Source organism: Botryllus schlosseri, chromosome 6 (genome assembly GCF_051294905.1).
Source record: "Botryllus schlosseri isolate E-star chromosome 6, Bs_hap1, whole genome shotgun sequence".
Lineage (NCBI taxonomy): Eukaryota > Metazoa > Chordata > Ascidiacea > Stolidobranchia > Styelidae > Botryllus > Botryllus schlosseri.
In genome coordinates this window covers 2176138-2196535 of record NC_137241.1, presented here as the reverse complement: position 1 = coordinate 2196535, position 20398 = coordinate 2176138, and the positions used below count along the sequence as shown (strand labels likewise).

The 20398-nt window shown below is 40.2% G+C and overlaps 1 protein-coding gene and 1 long non-coding RNA gene across 2 annotated transcripts in view; one reads left to right on the top strand and one right to left on the bottom strand.

Annotated features, from left to right (window-relative positions):
* The window catches only part of LOC145442056 (uncharacterized), a 203769-nt gene extending 196732 nt beyond the window's left edge, over positions 1–7037 (bottom strand). The window contains exons 1-2 of the mRNA XM_080320050.1: positions 6738–7037; positions 2618–2647 (exon numbers count right to left, since the gene is read on the bottom strand). Of these exons, the coding sequence (XP_080176176.1) occupies positions 2618–2647; positions 6738–6798 (91 nt within the window). The 5' untranslated portion in view covers positions 6799–7037. The remainder of the gene's footprint in view (positions 1–2617; positions 2648–6737) is intronic.
* A 10505-nt stretch (positions 7038–17542) lies between these two features.
* LOC145440202 (uncharacterized) lies at positions 17543–19909 on the top strand. The gene is made up of 3 exons (XR_013915461.1): positions 17543–18211; positions 18296–18456; positions 19074–19909. It is a non-coding gene; the product is annotated as an uncharacterized LOC145440202 (long non-coding RNA).
* The last annotated feature ends 489 nt before the right edge of the window (positions 19910–20398 follow it).

Genomic DNA, 20398 nt, shown 5'->3' with positions numbered 1-20398 from the left:
GATTCAAGATCAATGACCAATTGATCTCTTTAACACAGCTCGTTGAATTTGAATGATCATGATCACTCATACTTCGAAAATTCAATTTTACTTGATTAGGTACTTGACTCGTGACTTGACTTGACTTGACTTGACTCGACTTGACTCGAGTCACCTCCAGAAAACTAGTTACTTGACTTGCATCGAGTCACCTTCGAAAATCGATTGACTTGATTTGACTCGAGTCAAAATGTGCAATGACTCGTGACTCGAAGGTAATGACTTGATCCCAACACTGATGGAAACCTTCGGTATACATGCAGAGTTATCTATTAATTATATGCGCCTAATTGGCCGTCAAGTCGCGAAAAGGCGTCTGATCGGTCGCGTCATGAACTTTCGATGGAAAGTGGATCGCGAACTGAAAAGGGTTGGGAAGCAATGCATTGAACTATACAGGAATCTCATAGTACCCGTGAAGTCGTTGATATTACTACTGAATAAAGATCTGCAATGGTAGGTGAAGCCGTAGTGAAAACTAGTGAAATCGGTGGAAGACAGACAGCGTATATTACATCGAAAATGTTTCTGATGCCACAGTTGTAATAGCTCGAGTATAAATCAGTCGTAATTTTTTGGACGACTCGACTTGACTCGAGTCATTTTCTACAATATGGAAAACGACTGGACCTGACTTGAGAAAATTTGTGTAATGACTCGACAGTCGACATGTACTCGATTCATTGTGGATGGCTCGATCAAATCATATGACTCGAGAATCGGATTGCCAAAAAAGCCATTTTATTGTAACTTCGAAGAATAGTGAAGTTGATACATTTTTGCATTTATTCCATCAGTATTGGTAATTCAAAATTGTACCAAAAACTGTTTAGTGTGAGATATATTAACAAGAGATGTGAAAAGTAGGAACCATGTGACTTGATTACAGGGCAGGTGAGGCCCGCAAATGAACTCAGATGTTGAATGCGGTCATCGAGCTCAAGCGTTTGACAACACCAGACTTGGACGATATTGCACTGCACAAAAGCGACGCTGAAGCAATTGATATTTCCAAACATTTTGCTATGTTGTCAAATGAATTACAACCACAAGTTTGATTATTAGGTGCAGTTAGATGGTTCGATAAGAGATTATTGTATGTTCCATAGCTACAACAACAATGCGCTGTGGGTCGAGTCCGACCGAGGACGACTCCAAAATTCCTACCTAGGTGTGAGGTTTATCTAGGCTCCTCCTGGCCACGTCATCCACGTAAGCGGTGTCTCAAAAAGCCTAGAAATTGGCCGGGCCACATGTCGGCTGTTACGGGATCAAAAATAACGAATATTGGCCTGGTGTAAATGAGCATTGTAGTCGACAAATACCATGAATACCACACACAACAATAAAGAATTATTAGTAGGGACTGACATGGTACACTAGCGCATGTGGGCTGAAATCCGTCCATTAGTTGACCGCTGCCATTACGTGAAGCTTTGTATGATACGGATCGCATATCAAAATAACAAAGCGATTTTGGGCACCATTTAGTACCTTTGCATTTTCATAATTTTCATCAATAGATAACACTAATGGGGTGATTTCAAGTCCCGGAATTATTGAGCTGATACGCCGATGTATGCTATTCTGCTGTGTCGTAGAACTCCCACGAGGCTTGGCGGTATCACTAAAATGGTGAACGCGTCAGTGGCTGCATTCCAATTGAGATTTTCAAGCAACGTAACTGAAATCACCAGACCTTGACGTTAGCATCATCAAAATCCGACAACAAAACCCACATACGTTCTACGTGACTACACTGTTCCGTGACTGCTACAGTCGACTGAACCCCAGCTGTCTACACGACAAGACGCATTTTCAGAATACATCTCGGCTTTTCTTATACAGATGCTACCGTCAAGTATTACCGGAAATGTGTATCTAAATATGATCTATTTATGCCAGTATATAAGTGATATTGTAGTCATACTGAATTGAACCCGAATATTTTCTACTGACACTCGTCAGGGGCAATCGCCAGCAACTAGTATATGGAATTGGAAATAACATTGAATATCAACAATCGTATCACAAAATATGACGTCACCAGCATGAAATTTTGAATAATCGGGGCGAAGAAATCACTTCAGCCATTTGCACAAAACTTGTTGGATATTGCCATTTCCGAGAAAGATTATCGAGATGGCAGATTTCGAGTCGTCGGGAGAGGCCGTTCACACTTTCATTTGATGGCCTTGAGTTGACTTTTAATAAAATGCTCCCATCAATTCTGTGCCTACACAAAGAGCTCGTGTACCATTTAAAACCAGTACATTGAGCATAAGCGCTCTTTTCGGCCCGATTATTCGAAATTTCATTCATGTTACGTCATATTGTGTGATACAATTGTTGATATACAATGTTCTTTCCAATTCTCTGGAAGTTGCTGAAGATTACCCCTGGAGTATCAGCTGAAAAACTTTGGGTTCATTCTAGTATGAAATGAATGCACTATTCACTAGTATACTGAAGATCTGTACCTCCAAAAAGCTCTCTAAGTAGGCTATGTAAGTGTATGCAGTGTATTTGGTCAGAAAACATCCCGTTCATATTCGTATACGACTAACGATATGCTCACCAGAGTTATCCGCCTCTGATCTTTGGAGGCCTGTAAAATAATTAGAACGAGCTCATGTAAAGGTTTCCATTGAAATATCAAGACCACGAAATAAGCAGTGTCTATGACCCTAATTTGGTTCACCAAAACCGCAATTCTGAACGGATAATTATTGACCTTTCCCAGGGATATCTAGATTCCTAGGTGTCCCGGTGTGGATCGCATCGCAGTAGCGACTCTCGCAGTCCACTCGGACAAAGCCTAATGAGAACGACCCTTTCGAGAAGCATGTGATGGTGGCTTCACACTTCAATAGTGCATGCTATTAGAAGGTCAATTCGAACAGAAGTCAATGCATTATCTTCGATATATCAGCTTTCCCTGCAATAATTAACGGACACTGGATCCTCATTTAAAAAAATGAGAGCAGTGAGTGTTCAAAAGTTCGGTATTCATTGGGCTGAGGAATTATTCGGTGAGGAATGTACAACGTGAAATGGTGGCTAGGTAGTGGCATCTCGTCCCTTCGCGCAACGGGCAGATCGCTCGAAGTATCATTTTGTGCTATGACAACATTAAAAACAAAATATTATCTATAGACTAAATAATGAAAATAGCCAAATTGCTGTAAAGATGGCGGTATAAGCCTACTGTAGCCATTCATTTTCTGGCTGTTATCTATTCCCCAAAGTCACTCACAATGACGAACGACGATTCAATTTCTTTCCTTATCCTAGATGGCTACATAAGTCGACTTTAGATTGCGTTATGATATATTTTAATTACAGGCGACTCAGCTTTATTCGGACTCTTTTACCGAATTAAGAGGAAATCTTTTGATCGGTTCATGACCATGCGAAAAGGCTGACTACGCGACACAAATTGCTATACCGTAGTAAATGAATTGCAGGTGAACTATCCTGCGGAGATTGGTAATGATAGCATAACACACACAAGCGGTATTCCTTACTGTTGGTTGTATTGCACAATACTCTGCTACCAAACGATTCAGAAAATAATGTATAATACAATATACAAGAATTATATATAGTATGCAGTAATTCTTCAAATAGCGTGCTAGCCCATGATGCAAGTAAAAGATGGTAAAAGTACTCCGCAAACAGAACGAATTGAAAGCCAGGAGCTTTTAGTTAGGCAAAAAGTCATTTGTGGAAAGCCAGCAACAGTAACTGGCGGCTGAATCTACAAACACAATGCGTCGGTGGTCACATACGTTTACGCTACGGCCTGGACTCAATTGTATCGACTTAAATGCGACCATCCCATTGCTTGTCAAACTGGCGGGACGCGTCTCCCTTGTGTGGCGGGAAAGCATCCGATGGGGAGGTGAAGCCACTGCAAGGAAATGATGTATATTGAATCCGGAATAATACTAATTATATAAGGATTTTAGATGTTATGATTACGTCGAACCATCCATATGCCGATACTAGATTTTTACTGATACAGGACCTAGCACCAAACTGAAGATGTCTCTGAATTGTGAATTACTGGTGAATAGGTATAGCTAGTAGCTCAGTGGGTATTAGGCTTTTTAGACCTGTTACCCGAATCCGAGGTTTAATGACATCTCGCGACCCAAGATTCGCACATCGCAAAAAATCTTAAATATTACAAGCGATGTTTTTACTGGCAGACAAATAAAAAACAGTTATACTCCACGCTGCTCTATATCAAACATATTTGACGAAAGCGACTTCAAATTGCATGTGTACATTATTTTATATACCACTGTCTGCTCATATTGCAAGGACGAGACCATTCGGTGCAAGCCATTTTGACAACAGGACATATCAGTATTGAGGTTTAGACCAATGAACAACGGTCAATTTCGGCCAAGGATTTATCGTCGCCGATGTTTTTGACACCGCAATTTTTCCAACTGTGTGTGTTGACCAAAACTTCACGTCTTCATGTGTCCCGATGCGAAGGGGCTCGACACCACTACACTAAGGAATCCAGAGAAAGAGAAACCAGTGTCGGACAAATCTAATCATGAATTCAAATCAATTTGTGCGATCCAAAGGTCGGCCCATTTTCATGATGAAGCCATATTGTATTACCGAGTTTTCTACGGGTATGGCTTATTGGCTATAGTACGCACACTAAATAACAATGGGCAATCGCGCGAAGCGCGAAGCACAAATAATCTTGCAAGAAATTCAACAAATATTACATAAATTTTAAAATGTCACTTTGCAGCCACTGCGACGCAACATTTACACCCTTCGAGACCCATTGTTGGTTCGCGAATCATACTCTAAGAACCCCTGTGCTAGCTGATGATTTTATGGTCAAACTGTCAATCGTCTGTGCACAGTGTGTGGGAATTCACAAGATTATGGAGAAATAAGGTACTTCATTGTAAGAACATGTCAAATGCCAAGTATAATATGCCTTTTGAATCTAAGTTCTCCTAAAAGGAGGTCGTGTTTAGTGAACAGATTGAAACCATTAATGGACAATAGCACATAATTGGTACCACCTGTTGTCTGCTTCTTTCCATGTCATACATAGCCGAGTTTGCATGCATCGGAAAACTGATCCAGTAGAAGCAGTATACGAACAAGAATACTTGAGTAATTGGAAGCAGTATATAAACATACTTGAGTACAGCGAAAAAGTAGAAGTACACCGTTACTGACGACCTTTGAACTTGAGGGGCACAGTAAAAATATTTTGATGATGATGCCAGGAGGGGACTCAAAAATGTTGACTTACAATAAAGCCAGAGCCACTAAGACGATAGCGGTCGTGGTAGTGATGTAGTACGGGTGTAATGACAGCTGGATTGTGAACAATCCTCTTATTACCACCGCAGCAGTTCGGTCGTGCTCCTTTGGCATGGTACCATATTTTCATTATGCTATATCAGATGAGCTGCACTGTAACAATCACTGTTTCATGAACAGACAACTTTACGTAAACTCGGACACTTGGGCCGAATTAGGCGGAAGAATATATTTTCCGAATTAGGGAAAAATCAATTGTTCGATTCATGGCCATGAGTAAAGGTAGACATGCATTGAAAATGATCCTGTGTTATGTATTTATTCAATTACAACTGCGATATAGTGCAGTAATTAGCACTTGACGCATTAAACGCACAATGGTTAGTGCAGTAATTACTCACGTGCTGATGGTATATTTTGGCCTGATAGAACTAGGCTACTTCACAAAATAGTAGAAAATTCAAAGCGAAAAGCTTTTAGCTACAGGCAGAAAACTTTTCACGGTTTTATATGAGTTCATTGTGAATTGCGAAAGAATGCATCGAGTTTGTTTCATCATAAATCACTGATTTTGTGTCGAAACGAACGAAGTGCTGTTAACGTCTCCGGATTAAGCTCAGTTTTTCACGTGTAATTTCTACTTGCGTTCCGTTCCTGAGCATATCTGTCGAATATAGCGGTGGTCCGGGTTATCCAGTTATTAAGATATTTCCTTCCAGCCAGTTCATTCAGAGTATGCTGGTACACTTCGTTATCTACCTTGCACTTTTCTTCTATTCTCAAATAATTTCGATTACGTCGTCTCAATGATTTTCGTCGCACTATTGAACAGACATATGCCTTTCCCAAAGATTCTAGTTTCGGAATAACTCACAGCACCACGGAAAGGAACAGTTTTTAATAATAAATCTACCACCAGTTAAATTTTGATAATGATCAAAACACTAGTTCTTCCACGAAATTAATATATACCGGTTTTCATACTGTGTTTCACGGCTATCTCATGGTAAATAGATGAGACAGTGTCCCTGTTTTTTCAGTTCGTTTTTTCTAGCGAATTCTGTATTTTAGGGTCTTTTTCTCAAAATATCCAAGGGGTATCCCTGACCCGGTTGATTCCTCATTTATACTGAATATATAATAGTATGACGAGATAGCCAACCTCGATCAATTACAGTAGGCCTATAACCTAATCAGAGATAGAAGTTTATCTATAGGCTCCTCCGTGTCATCTGATCCACGCAAGCAGTGTCTTAAAAATGCCTATAATGAAAGTGGACCGGCTGCAAATCGTCCAGGTGTTAATGACCATGCTAGTCGTAACACCATGAACACCAAAACAACAGCGAATGAATAATATGAGTTGATATAACTGTATAAGGGCTTACCTGTGAAATCCGACGTCAACACCAAAAGTGTGAGAAGGCTTCGTTTCCCAAGTTCATGCATTTTCAATTATTGATATTCGTTGCGCCGGTAGGCAAATCAAACATTCTCAAATATAGAGACCACTAAGAGACGAATGCGAAAATATACAATGAAACATTGCGAAGATTTGCTGAATCACAGCAACGGCCTGACTCATTTTGCTTACCATCAGTACTAGACACCGACTGATTATCGCTGCGCCAATAATATCGAGTCGATAACACGCTTTAAAAGAAATATCGCTATCGGCCATGAGCGATAAAAAATAATAGTAGTTTTCGTAACGTCAGAGCATGTAGTAGGTAGACAGAGAACTAGAAGCAGAAACTGCCACACTAGGCATGCTAATATATTCCCCATAACAGGCGTTCTACAGGTGTCCAGATGAAGCCTTTCCAGTAGACTTCATATCCAAGTATAGCAACCGCGGTAAAAATGCTCCGAATGCGCCTTAATCCAGATGCCATATCTTTTCAATATATCGGTTGAATATATCGGAGTTATCGGCGAAGGCGCTAGTAATCGGGTTTATGGTTAAGTATGCTTAAAACATTATCGGTGGGGCTCTAGTCATGACTGCTGATGCCGACTCAACATAAAAATACGTTTGCTCCAAGAAGAAAAGGTATGGCCAATTATATCAACGGGACGCTTCGATGCAGATGTATTCGGGCATTCCCGTCACCTTCACATTTCTTTAGCGCATGTACTTGGAATACTGATTTCATCACGAATTCAATGCATTATCGATTTATTAGCGACACTGGATCCACGCACGCAAACGTGAGGATGGTGAGAATACTGGATATTGGATATATGAGCTGATGTATTATGCGGTAGAAAATGTCAAACAGCGAAGAATAGTGACTATACACGACAAGTTGTACCTTATTAATTTCCGGTTCCATTGTGTAAATGAGTTAAGTGATTTCAATGAAAAACGATTGTAATGAGCGAATCATCAATGCTGGTTGTTGTTGACCCAAAGATGGTGCTTCGAGTTGATATCGTGTATGCAATATGCATATATAAATACACTTATATGCAGTCACATCATTACTAGGGTTGGACACAATGATGCGAGTACTCGAATCTGAATGGAGCATTATTTCTAATGATTGGCCGTAAGTAATGAGAGATGATATTCCGAGTACTAAAATGCTACGTTCCTTGCCACTAAGGGCGGAGATAATAAAGTTGGATTATCGATAAAGTCGATTATCGTGTTCATCAGGATTTAACAACCCAGGATTAAGGAAACTGGTTGATCGCAGAGCATAAAGCTGGGTTTAATCTTATGATTTAACAATCCCTAATAAACTATAGATAATAGTTATTTGTAAAAACCGCTTAGAGTGTGTAACTTTTCTACGCGCAAATATTTCCAATAATGACCGTGACGATTGTCTCCTAGGAAATGGCTTCACTAAGCAAACAGACAATCAATGAATTATTCCCACCATTGCAAAGCCATATATCTATCAATATTCCATAGTCCGTTTCTTCGCTTGACATTACTCATTACACACGACTTATATTTCGATATGATGATAATTCTACCTATCATAATCGCAGTCAGACTTGGACAACTAGATAATTCTAGTGGTCGAATTTCACTAAATTAGAGCGAAACGTCAGTAATCTAATGCTAATCTAATTTGTGAAATGTTCCCATGCTCTAATTTAAATCCTAATCTAATTTATTGTTTTCCTGAAAATGCCTTTTTGTCCGGGCCATTTTGTAGCGAGTTGACCAGAATATCTCTCTCGCGCAGGGAAATCCAGTGCCAAGCCGCTATCGCATTACTCTCACCGTACAGTCATAGTAGTTTTTATGACGAATAATAGCCATGCTGGCATAGTAGCTTATAGTCTGTGAGCAACTTTCTAGTTTTGATCACTAACAGAATAGCAGCAAAGAAAATCGATAGTTAACACAGGCTGTTCACTTTAATGCCATCAACTACACCAAGAAAAAATTAGGTGATTGCTGCAGATCCAACCAAAGAAAGTGTAGTAAAGTATGAAGTGGGAAACTATTACGCAGCAGAGAGTGAGAGCATTGGCTGCAATGTTTTGAGTTACTAGAAAAAAGAAAATCGTTTTCGCATCTCACGCCTGCTCAAGAACTCGTAGACATGACTGCAACATCAGCTCCACGGGAAACAGTTTTCAGCTATGCAGGAAAACTATATATAGAGCAGGGGTCGCCAACTCAAAACGGGTCGCGGATCACTTTTCAAGTTTCGTATAGGCAAAAATGCAATGTCGAGACAAAATAGGCTATACAGTTGAGAAACCACGTTTCTAGAACTTTCCGTTAGTACAACGACGTGCTCACTAACATGGGCGATGGTCATGGTTATCACGAATTAAGAAATATTTTATCAAAGTAGAACAAATACAACAAGAAATATCATGAATATAAACTTAAATTTATTTTGAACACGATACCCGACAACGCTTTCCAGCGAGAAAGGAATCGAAATTGGGAATAACCAGACATACTAGCTGTAAGATTACCTCATTTTAAAGATTGATCTTGTGGGACGCCCTATTGGCAATATCAAGGCCATTGCACGTCACTGCAATTTGCTTATTCATATCAGCTGACTCTCCATCGATGCAATGCTTTTGCCATTACCGAAGTCTTAGCTAATGAAGAATAGTGTTTTTATGCACAGGCGAATAGCATATTTCCAAACAAGGACAATAGTCTGAAACTGAATCAATTTCAGCATTTCACGATAGTGTCCTATATGGTGTGGACACTGGCAAATCTCACGGCTCAGTAAAATCGGTCTGCGTCACATTTGGCTAAAGGCAATTTGACGGTAGTTTTTGATCGGCTTGTCGAGCATCAAATTTGATGAAAAGGGTACCAATCGAAAGCTGTCGCTGTACTGATTACGAAAATACAAATTTATGTTGCCCATGGCCCTGGAACCCCCACAATCAGCCTCGAATTTTTCATTGTTATGGAGAGTATCACAGCGAGAGCGTAGCTCAAGAGCAAATGAGTGGCCGCGCGGCAAAAGTGAGTGCTCAGCTGGTGGCACGGCAATGATATCGCTGTATTTCTTTTGACGCAAACGGTCTCCGGCATTCAGAGATATGCGAATGGTGATTAAACATGATAAACCAAATTCTAACGTCACCGTTTAGTTCAGGGGTCGGCAACCTTTTGCTAGTCGCGGGCCAAATGTCGAGTGTAAAACTTGTTGGCGGGCCGGACATTTCATACTATAATTCCTACCCGCTTCAGTATCTTACGCTACCTTGCTGCGATCTCAATCCTACCAATGACAAAAAGAGCAAATGTATTCACACTTAAACAACAAAGCATCAATGTGACACTTGATGCTGCTTTATTTTTGGAAATTTTTAATATCCGGGACCAAGTCAGATGGAGCAAGGACTGAAACATTATCTAAATGGGCGTCGGATATGCGGGATCTTAATTTGCTCTTCGTGAATTTCGTTGTTGAAAAAAATTCACATGTGTACGTACTACCAAATATCGATGCCATTTCTTTTGCATGGTGCGTCAAGCTGGGATATAGACCATTTTCAAGGTGGTACTTTTTGTAAAAGTCAAGTAGCGAGATTCCTTTTGGTTGAAATATTTCCTTCAATTCGTCGCTTCATTGCATTTCAACGAGGTCCATTTTAAATTTTGTGGGATGGTATTGACGTCCACATCAAACGGAGTACTGAACAACCTGAATTTACTTTCCAGTGAATGAATGTCGGAAAAGCGTGAGGAAAATTCAGTAATTAAATTTCCTATCATAGTGACAAAGGCAGTGTTGCAAGTAGGTTTAATCTCTTCCAGTGTTGGAAAGTGAGCATAATTTTGTTTCTCCAATTGACATTCACAGAGTCGCAGTTTTATTTCGAAGACGAGTTTGTGCCTCCACATCTCATGTATCAGTTGTTTCTTTCCCTGAAGTTGCAAATTCAATTTGTTCAGATGTGACGGTAAATCCACCTAGAAAGCAAGCTTAGACACTCATTCCGGATCACGAAATTCTGAGGCGTCAATGTTTTTCAGTTCAAGGAAAGTTGCTATTTCATCCCTCAACTCTTACACTCGCGCAAGCATAGCTTCTCGACTTAGCAAGCGAACATTGCTGAAATACATAAATATCGATTTTCTGCTTCTAGTATTATCTGTCGAAACTGTCGGTGATTCAGGTTGTCGGACAAAATCATATTTACAGCTTTCACCACTGTGTCCATAACACTCTTCGGGTTTGTTGTCTTGTTCTCACAATGCCTCCTGGTGAATTAAGCAGAGTAACCTTAGGATTTGCTCATGGCGTCCGAGATCTTCCAAATGTTTTTGAAGCAAAGCAATGGCACCTTTAATTTTTCCAGTCATTGCAGGGGTTCCGTCGGTTTTTACCGACACCAATTTCGACAGATCGAAGTTCATACTATTTATGCACTGCAACAGTGCCTTAAGAATATCTGTTCCTGTTGTAGTGCCCTTCATGGAAGCTAACTCGACGAAATCTTCAAAAATATCGAAATCTGCGCTGACTCCACGAACGAACACCGCAAGCTGAGCTGTGTGCGTTGTATCAGTGCTCTCGTCAATAGCAATTGAAAAACATTGAAATTCTTTCACACAATCTTGTTGGCTAGTTTTTACATCCTGTGACATTTCTCCGATCCGTCGGGTGACAGTTCTTGCAGAAAGGCTAACATCGGCGAATAATTTTTTTTTCGCTGGACCTAGGACTTCGGCAAGGCCCATCAAACACTCATTCACGTAATGACCATCAGTGAAAGGTTTCATGTATTTTGTAATTACTTTGGCGACCACATGGCTTGCCTGGGTGTTTTGTTCGAGTCCAGTGTTTTTCTTTTGCAATATATTACACTTTTTGTAACCAGAGCTTATGACGGTCAATCTTGTCTTTTCTCGATTGGCCTCTGTACTCCGAAAACTTCGAATGCTTCGTCTCATAATGACGCTTCACATTAAATTGCTTGTTTACAGCAACAGATTCGTTGCAAATTAAGCACGTTCATTATCAAAGTGTAGTATGGAAAAGTACTTATCCGTCCATTCTTCATTAAAACTTCTGCACTCATCATCAACCTTTCGCCGTTTCACTAACATACTATATTCCTAAATTAAAAAAAAAGTTTAGGATAATGCTCGTGTGCAAGAAGTCGCAATGTATAAGCACATGTTATCTTCACCCTGATCAACTCGAAAATGAAAAGTGGGGAGATAACGAGGCATTATGATCCACACATGCGACAACTGACCGGTCCCCGATGTCAACTACAAAGTACTTTCCCTGGGTTTGCAGGTTTCTCCTCGCCATCCGATCAGCGCTAGCGGTGTCGTGGAAAAAAGCCTAGAAGTAGGCTGCTACAGAAACAAAATAGAGAATCTTGGCCTGGAGTAAAGTACCATTGCAGTCGAAAAACATCACGAATACTACAAACAGCTACTCCTAAAGGAACCATTCATGACATGACTGATAAAATGTAATTTACAAACTGCGTACACTTGGCATAAACATTGTACATCTAGTCGTCGTCGTCATCGTCCTAATGTAATTCGGATGCGGTATCTGGTACACCCATCAAAGTGGTCAACCCTTTAAAAGAGATGGTACACCATAGGGTGTACGTTACATTCGATTGAAGAGCACCGTTCTTGGCAGCTAGTTTACACTTACAGACAATCTCGCACTGCACAGGACATGTCGAGTGTGGGGCTATATACAGGCTACAAACCAGTTCTATGCCCTAACAATAAACCAGTGCTTTTCAACCTTTTTGAGCTTCATTCGCACTTTTTTTGTAAAATAAATTTCATTCGCACAAAAACTAACTGAATGTTGTTATACAAAAAGAAATGAAAATACAACATTTATTTGCTCAGATGTGCAACAAATTGGCTACTATGTATCCGGCCCGCCAGGTGATTTCATCCGACCCGCGAAGCAATTCTGAGTAGATTGATAAATGCCTGTCATATCCAGAACATTTCTAAAAGATGTTGAGATTTTTAGTAAGAAATATATCCATTAAATAGTCCTTCAAGGTAGCACATGTCGAGCATGTTTATAGGCAACATTATACCCACCACACTACGGTGTTGTGGTTTCCAGTCACCATTAGTACCAGGTCGCTGATATTGACACCCAATTCCGAGAAGGCAAGAAAGTGCGAACTCATTTCACTGACCAAAGACTAGTTATTCACGGAAGGGAAAACGCCAAGAACCTTGATATGCAGGTTACATGGTTCTCCAGCCTCTAGAGCAGGGGTTCTCAAAGGGTGGGCCACAAGAGCATTTGAGGTGGGCCACAGAGCTATTTGGAAAATTTCAGAAATAAGGTAAGTTTAGTAATATTTGTTGTGTTAATCACTAGAAAATAAATTCATATTAGCTGATTATACGTAGGCTACATAAAGCTTTTCATGCGACTCTGATGAGACGTAGTGGTAAGTATAAAGTCAGCATTTCAAGTTGAAAAACGAGGCAGAAACAGCGGCTTTTCCACTGACTATGACTACCTATGGCCAACAGCAACTAAAATAATTTCGCGTGTATAATACCTGGAAGGTAATGCTGAAGTAACCAAGTATTCCGGCGGGGTCATATGTCGTATGCCGTTGAAAGGGTGTGCAATAAACTCGGAATGAAGTGTAATTGATGCATATATTTACTTCGGCAGGTCGTATTAATGTAAGTTAAAAATGGCCATAATTTCATATTATTAGCTACTTCTGGTGGAGGTATACTGCACCACCGCAACGAATAGTAGGGCTGGGCACAATGATTCGAGTACTCGAATCTGAATCGAGTATTAATTTTAATGATTCGAGTCGAGTAGTAAAAGACGATTTTTTCGAGTACTGAAATTATACGCTCCTCACCACTGAAAGTTGATTTATCAACGAGGAGTTTATCAACGATCAACGAGTTTATGCTAATTTCACTGTTGAAGCCTTGAAACCATGATTGGCCGTATCGTAGCATACGAAACATGAAGTACAAAGCTACGAACGTAACTGGAAATAGCACATTTCCGAAGTCATGATCATCCCACAATATTGTCACCAAATGCATTCAAATCGGTATGGTCGAAAAAATAACAAAGGATCCTTAATATGATGGATAACAGGCATTATATTCTTTGTGGTCGCTTAAAAGGTACATATTTGAACTTTGACAAATAATATTCTGCTATGACGTCATAATGAGTGATACTCGATTACTCGACTCGACTCGAAGCATTTTACGTGATTCAGAATCGAATCACTCAGGTACTCGATTTTGCCCAGCCCTAACGAATAGTAATGGATTGAGGATTCAGCGGAGCGCGTTAATATTTGGATTCTGTTCAAAATGTCATGCCTGGAAATCAATGTACATAATGTAAGAGTCATATGAATTGATAGTGTCACTGGATTGAATATTCCGACATCGCAGCTTCAGTTGGTTCAGTACGTGACATACAATGTAGGCCTACAATGTACATTATACAGCATGCATAATAAGAAAATCTTTCTCCACTCCTCTGTAGTACCCCATTAACCAATGAATTGTTTGATGCCGGCCGAGAATGATTATACTATTTCCCTCAATAGTGGAACTAAAATCCCAATCACACAGTGTATGCGGGAATTCGATCATTGTGTTTCGCGAAACGAATGGAGCAGCGGACGATCATAAAATACTCAGAAGTCTTAGCATATGATCTACCAGAGCCGTAACTGCAGCACCCAAACCCCCAATTGGGGGAGCTAGAAGGGGCCCTGGATTATTTCGTTGGTCGTTTGTTGGAAGATATTCATTGAACTTGAAAATTTTCATCGCGCTTCGCGCGACTTCATTCCCCGGCATGTTTATATTTTTATTTTATCAAAGGAGGAAAGATGCGCATATTTTAGAGTAATAGGCATATCGGCGTCATCGATTACCACGCATTGAACAGGATTATGACTTTAAGATTAGAGGTGGGCCACAGCACATTTGCAAACCGGAAAATGGGCTACGGACAAGAAAGGGCTGAGAACCCCTGCTCTAGAGAAACTCGCGATATAATACTATGAGGCAAATTCCAACGTCCGTGTTTCCATTCCTCACAACGCATTCGCAGGGTTGATGCTAAAATATCACTAAAACGAAGGGAGCATAGAAATATGTCAACTTAAACCATCGTTAAAGCCACTGCTTTATAGGTTTATAACTTTACTCATCCGCCCAATCATCGTATTATTTCCAATTCCACTGTTTGCGAATGAAAAGTGCAGCTAGAATAGAACCACTATGATCCGCAAGACGATGTAACACACTAATGTATATATACGATGTTTAATGAAGTATTCAAATGAAAAATGAGGGCATGGATTTCGAGGTATTTTGGGAATGGGGAATTTAGGTGCGGCCCGCGACCGATCTGAAGTGTTGAATCCCGCCCGCGACGTCAGTTGAGTTTGACATCCCTGATCTACTCAGATTGCAAGAACGGGACTATTCCGTGCCGAAAATGGAGCATATCCATATCGAATGGTTGGCCATCCAGTATCGGTCATTTTTTGGCCAAGGTTTTGTCGACACTTATGTTTTGGCACCGCATTTTATCAGCCGTTTGTTGGCCATAACTTTCCGTCTTCATGTGACCCGACGCAGAAGTGGTTAGCCTCGAAATGAATGAGTTTCATAGACTTGAACTCGCTCGTTACACATCCCTAGTCGCTACTGTAGTTCATCCCAACAGTCTTGGACCATGTTTTCCAGAAAAACCAGTCGGGCAAATCTTACCATAAATTCTCATGATAAAGCCATATTTTCTGCGTGTCTCGCTTATTCGCTCCAGTACCCAACACCGTGGCCTTAGATTTGTAAACACTATCACAGGATATTTGCAACAAATTCAACAAATATTATATGCATACTAACTAGGCTTACCATACGTCCTCTTTTAAGAGGATTTGTCCTCTTTTTTGCCTTTTTTGAAAGTGTCCTCGGAGGACGCCCTTTTGTCCTCTTTTTTGAGATTTTGTCCTCTTTTTTGAAAATTTAGGTCAGATTTAGAGGAAATTGCGAGTGATATGCCGCAAATTAGCGCAGAAGTGAAGCTCCGGCGGGTATTTCGGAGGGAAAAGTGGTGATTTCAGCTCTGCGCGAAAAGAAGACCTTTTTTTTTAGTCATCCACCTGGCAATGTGGAGTGAAAAACGTGATTTTGAGCTCTGAGCGGAAGTGATGACTTTTTTTTTTTTTTTTTTTTTTTTTTCAGTCAACCGATCATGAAGTGGGAAAAATTTACCGGTTTTTGAGAATTCTTCTCCAGTTTTGCATGTCTAAAATTTCTGAAAAAGTGTCCTCTTTTTTCATTTCCGAAATATGGTAAGCCTAATACTAACAGATTGCTCTGGCACTGTGTCGGCTCAAAATTATACCTTTTGCAGTCCATACTTCAATAACCCTTGAAGGGGTAAAATTTGCGTTACAGTAACTTGCGAATGGGAGTAGTATGTGATGATGGTATTTACTACTATCCTCGTGCCTCGCACTAATCGAACAGGTATTACGGAAGTATGATGATTGTTTAGCGAAAGTTAGCTGTATGTCCATTTGACGTCATTTCCCCAGCCTGTCGCAGGCTCAGACAGGCCGATATACTGTATGTCTGCCCTTACACCAGCTGCCAAACCAGGCTTTTGGTTACGTAATAATGATAGTGCGAAAATATTAATTCACTACGGCTTGTGAGAGCTACGACTAGTGGTGCGTCGTAAGTTCAACAAGTTTTTACAAATGCGTAGCAACAACAAAAGTTACACTGCCCATAAATTTCCTATAAGGTTTATTTGAATTATTCCAGGTAAAAAAATAAACAATTATTATTCACGAGTTTCATTCGCACCCATCCGGGATTTTCATTCGCACGGTTCGCACCACCTTCGTCATTCGCACTCATCCGGGATTTTCATCCGCACCGTTCGCACCATGTTCGTCATTCGCACTGCAATTTTGCTCATTCGCACAAGTGCGAACCGTCACACATGTTGAAAAGCACTGCAATAGACTATAGTACAACGTACTTATATTGTCACAATTCCACAATTTTGCTACACAGTACTAACACCGAAGTTTGCAACACAATTAGAAACGGCGGGTCGCATTCTTATGATATATAATTATGATGTCGCGGGCCGGTCGATTTCGCATGGCGGGCCGTAGGTTGCCGACCCTTGGTTTAGTTCAATCTCCGACATTCCTAACAAGGGCTATATAGGCCTAGGCTTGGTAATAAAGCATTCCAGTGTAAAACAAAGATAAGGTAAAAATTACTCGTACTCGTCGCGTCAAACGTTACAATCAGAGAAGGACTTTTGTGACTCGGAATGCCGTGACTTGGTACAAACACGCACGCGACAAACCATGGAGACCTATATGGTGTGGACTGACCCAAGCAAATCTCAAGGCTCAGTGAAATTGGTGTAAGTCACACTTTTTCCATTTTGTCAAAGGTAATTTGACGATAATTTTTGACCGGCTTGTCCAGCATTAAATTTGATATAACGGGTATCAATGGAAAGCTAACAGTTCATTGCAAAAATATAAATTTTATTCTGTTTGTGGCCCTGGAACTCGCCAAAATAGGCCTCGAATGTTGCATTGTAAGTGAGTTTGGTATTGTGACGCAACCATGCCCTCTAAGCAGCTCTGGAGAAAATGTGCACGAGAGTGAGAGTGTGAATGCTCAATCGCTTGCGCAACAATGGCCAATGCACGATTTTCATTTTTGCTCAGGAGCGCCGCCATTATGGTCAAGGGATGGCGGTCGGTGAATCTTGCTTCGTGCGCGGGCGCGCAGATGGCTGTTTTGGAGTTGGTTTCACTATTTATCTCCGTGGGTTGTCGATATGATGCAGTTCAGGGTAACGATGCTAAATTAAGATAAATAGCATGTTTATTATTAGCATGGAATCTTTTTTTAGCGAAAAACATCCGATTTCAGCCGTTTTACGAAGTTTTTCGGTATTGGTTTGTGAGAACTCACGAGAAGACGAGAAGTCGAGAACATCATGGCATGATATCAGCTTGACTTCTAAGATAATAGTGCATGTATATTTGTAAAATGGCTGGTCATAACGTATATATCTATGTAATTTAAATTAGTGAATTTATTCCTGTAATACAGTTTTATGTTTGATATGGACAGGTTGATTTCTTGCAAAGAACTTCTACGATGAACAATCTATATATTATTATACTGTGAGATAACAGACATGAATGCAGATGCGGGATCGTGGACTGTGACAGGAAGATCACACTATGATTGTTGTGTTCTGAAATGCAACAAGGACTCAAGAAAGGCCATGAATCTATCTTTTCACATGAAGAAATGGATATAAAAATTAGATCTGTAGTCGGGTTGAATTTTGAAGTGAGTAAATTACCAGAAGTGTTTCAATCCGATCATACTCTCTCCTGTTCTATTGTGATAATGTTGCTATTGACTTTTGTCTAGATAACTGGAAATACACGTGTTTGTGGGGAGCATTTTAATGACGAGGATTATAGACTAAAGTCTTGCGGGCGTCCCTATTTGAAAATTGGAGCAGTTCCTGGGATATTCAAGTGGACGTAGTCAACAACACCATCAAGAAGGGTGTTGCACAAGCATCAGAGGTGAGATCAATGTAAACTGACATGATATGAGGATACAAATTACTTTCAATTCTTAACAATGACTGGTACGGTAGATAGGTCTCTTATGTGTGAGATATTCCAATATTATTTAAAACTATTTCGCGAACTCGTCAAATCAATTGGGTGGAAGGGAAAGTCCAATAACTACATGATACTGCCTTTCCAACAATATGTAGACTGTAGAGTGCATTGCAGCCAAAAATATAACTTGCACAACTGCAAGTTGCTTGGCCATTCTAGAATCGCGTAAAAGTATTTCTGGTTATTATGATTAGTGCAGCAAAATCCCGAGCTCAATCCCAAGCTGCTGTATCACCTGAACAGCGACAAACATCATGACCGAACATTATTAGTGATATTAGTGTGTGGCAAGCTGACAGACATTTTATCCAATTCGGCTCATTTGTGATTCGGGTGAATGTTTCTGCACTTGGTTATGCCACCAGCACTAATTATTTAGTAAAAGGAACTCTATTACTTGAAAAACGTAGATGTACTTGAATAACTGCCATTGTTAGTTGATCGTAAATATACCGTAATTATAAATGTTTTCATTTCTGTCGGCATGTTATTAATGCATCTAACTGTATTTGTAGTGGACATCATACTCCAGAAGAAATTCCTGGTCCAAGTAGAACTGATCAGACTCCACATCTACAACAGCCATTGCTGGATCACGCGTATTGTGAAGAAAAATCATTCAAAGCAAAGAGAATAATTCAGGATTTAAGTAACGAGCTAGAGAAGCTGATTTTGTGCACGATTCAAGGCATCCGATGATATATGTTTCTGTATTATTCTGGATTTTCAAGTTATGGATTGGTTTTGAAGTTTTTGATATAGTCTCATCAACAGCTGCAACTGTTCCACTTTTATCAGCTGTTAAAAATTATCTCAGAAGTGGTATATTGAAGAATTTCAAGCAAAGGCAAATTCAAAAACTCTGCCATTGCAAGACGAACTGTTTTCATTTGCTTGTCGGATTCACCGAGGCTTTGGAGTGAAAGACCTTGGTGTTCGATTCAACTTGTCTGCTGCATCTGTTAGCGGGTTCTCGATAACTTGGGCAAATTTTTCATATTTTACTCTTGGGAAATTGACAATTTGGGTTAGTAGAGAGAAAATTAGAGAACATATGCCCCAATCCTTCAGATGAGGAAATTTTGGTAGCACACATGTTAATAATGCTTGATTGGTATCGCGCCACATGGCCATAGTGGCTACATAAACACAAGTCCAGTCTGCTTTATATCGCTAATCCCTTCATTTTTTATCTGCTCCATAAACAAAACAAGTAACATTCAACAGTTCTGTTGGGTATTGTATATTGACAAATTTATCCGCCATTTGCTGGGAGCTAGCCAGTTATGCACAAAGCTATCCGGTACACAACTGGGAGTGAGCGGCTTGGTGTCCAACGTGGAGAACCAAGTCTAAACCCAGGTAAAATGAACGATCTCCGGGTCGCCATGACCCTTTTATATCCTGCAAATGGGCAAGGTGTCCTTGACAGTTCTAGTTTTATCATCAGATTTCGAAATATCCTTGTCGATCATCGATGGTCCGTGTCGTTGTGGCTGGTCAATGAGGCACATCTGCACCTGGAACATAATATACTGCAGCAGTATATGGTGCACTTGACAATCATCGAACTGGGGCAGTGCAACTGGGAACATTGCAACGACAGCAATTTTTAGTCATATTGTAAAGCTTCGTATTTGTTTAATACTAAACAATTTGTGCACTAGTTATTTGATTTTAGCTGCCAGCACCATTTTTTGTTTTGACAATATGCAATATCAAGCATTGACCCCAACAACACTGCTGATACTGACATGCTCAAACTCATCAGGATTACAGATGATACTTGCAAAGTCACGAAGTCTAATTCTCAAAGCCAGTTAGGAACCTATAATTTGAG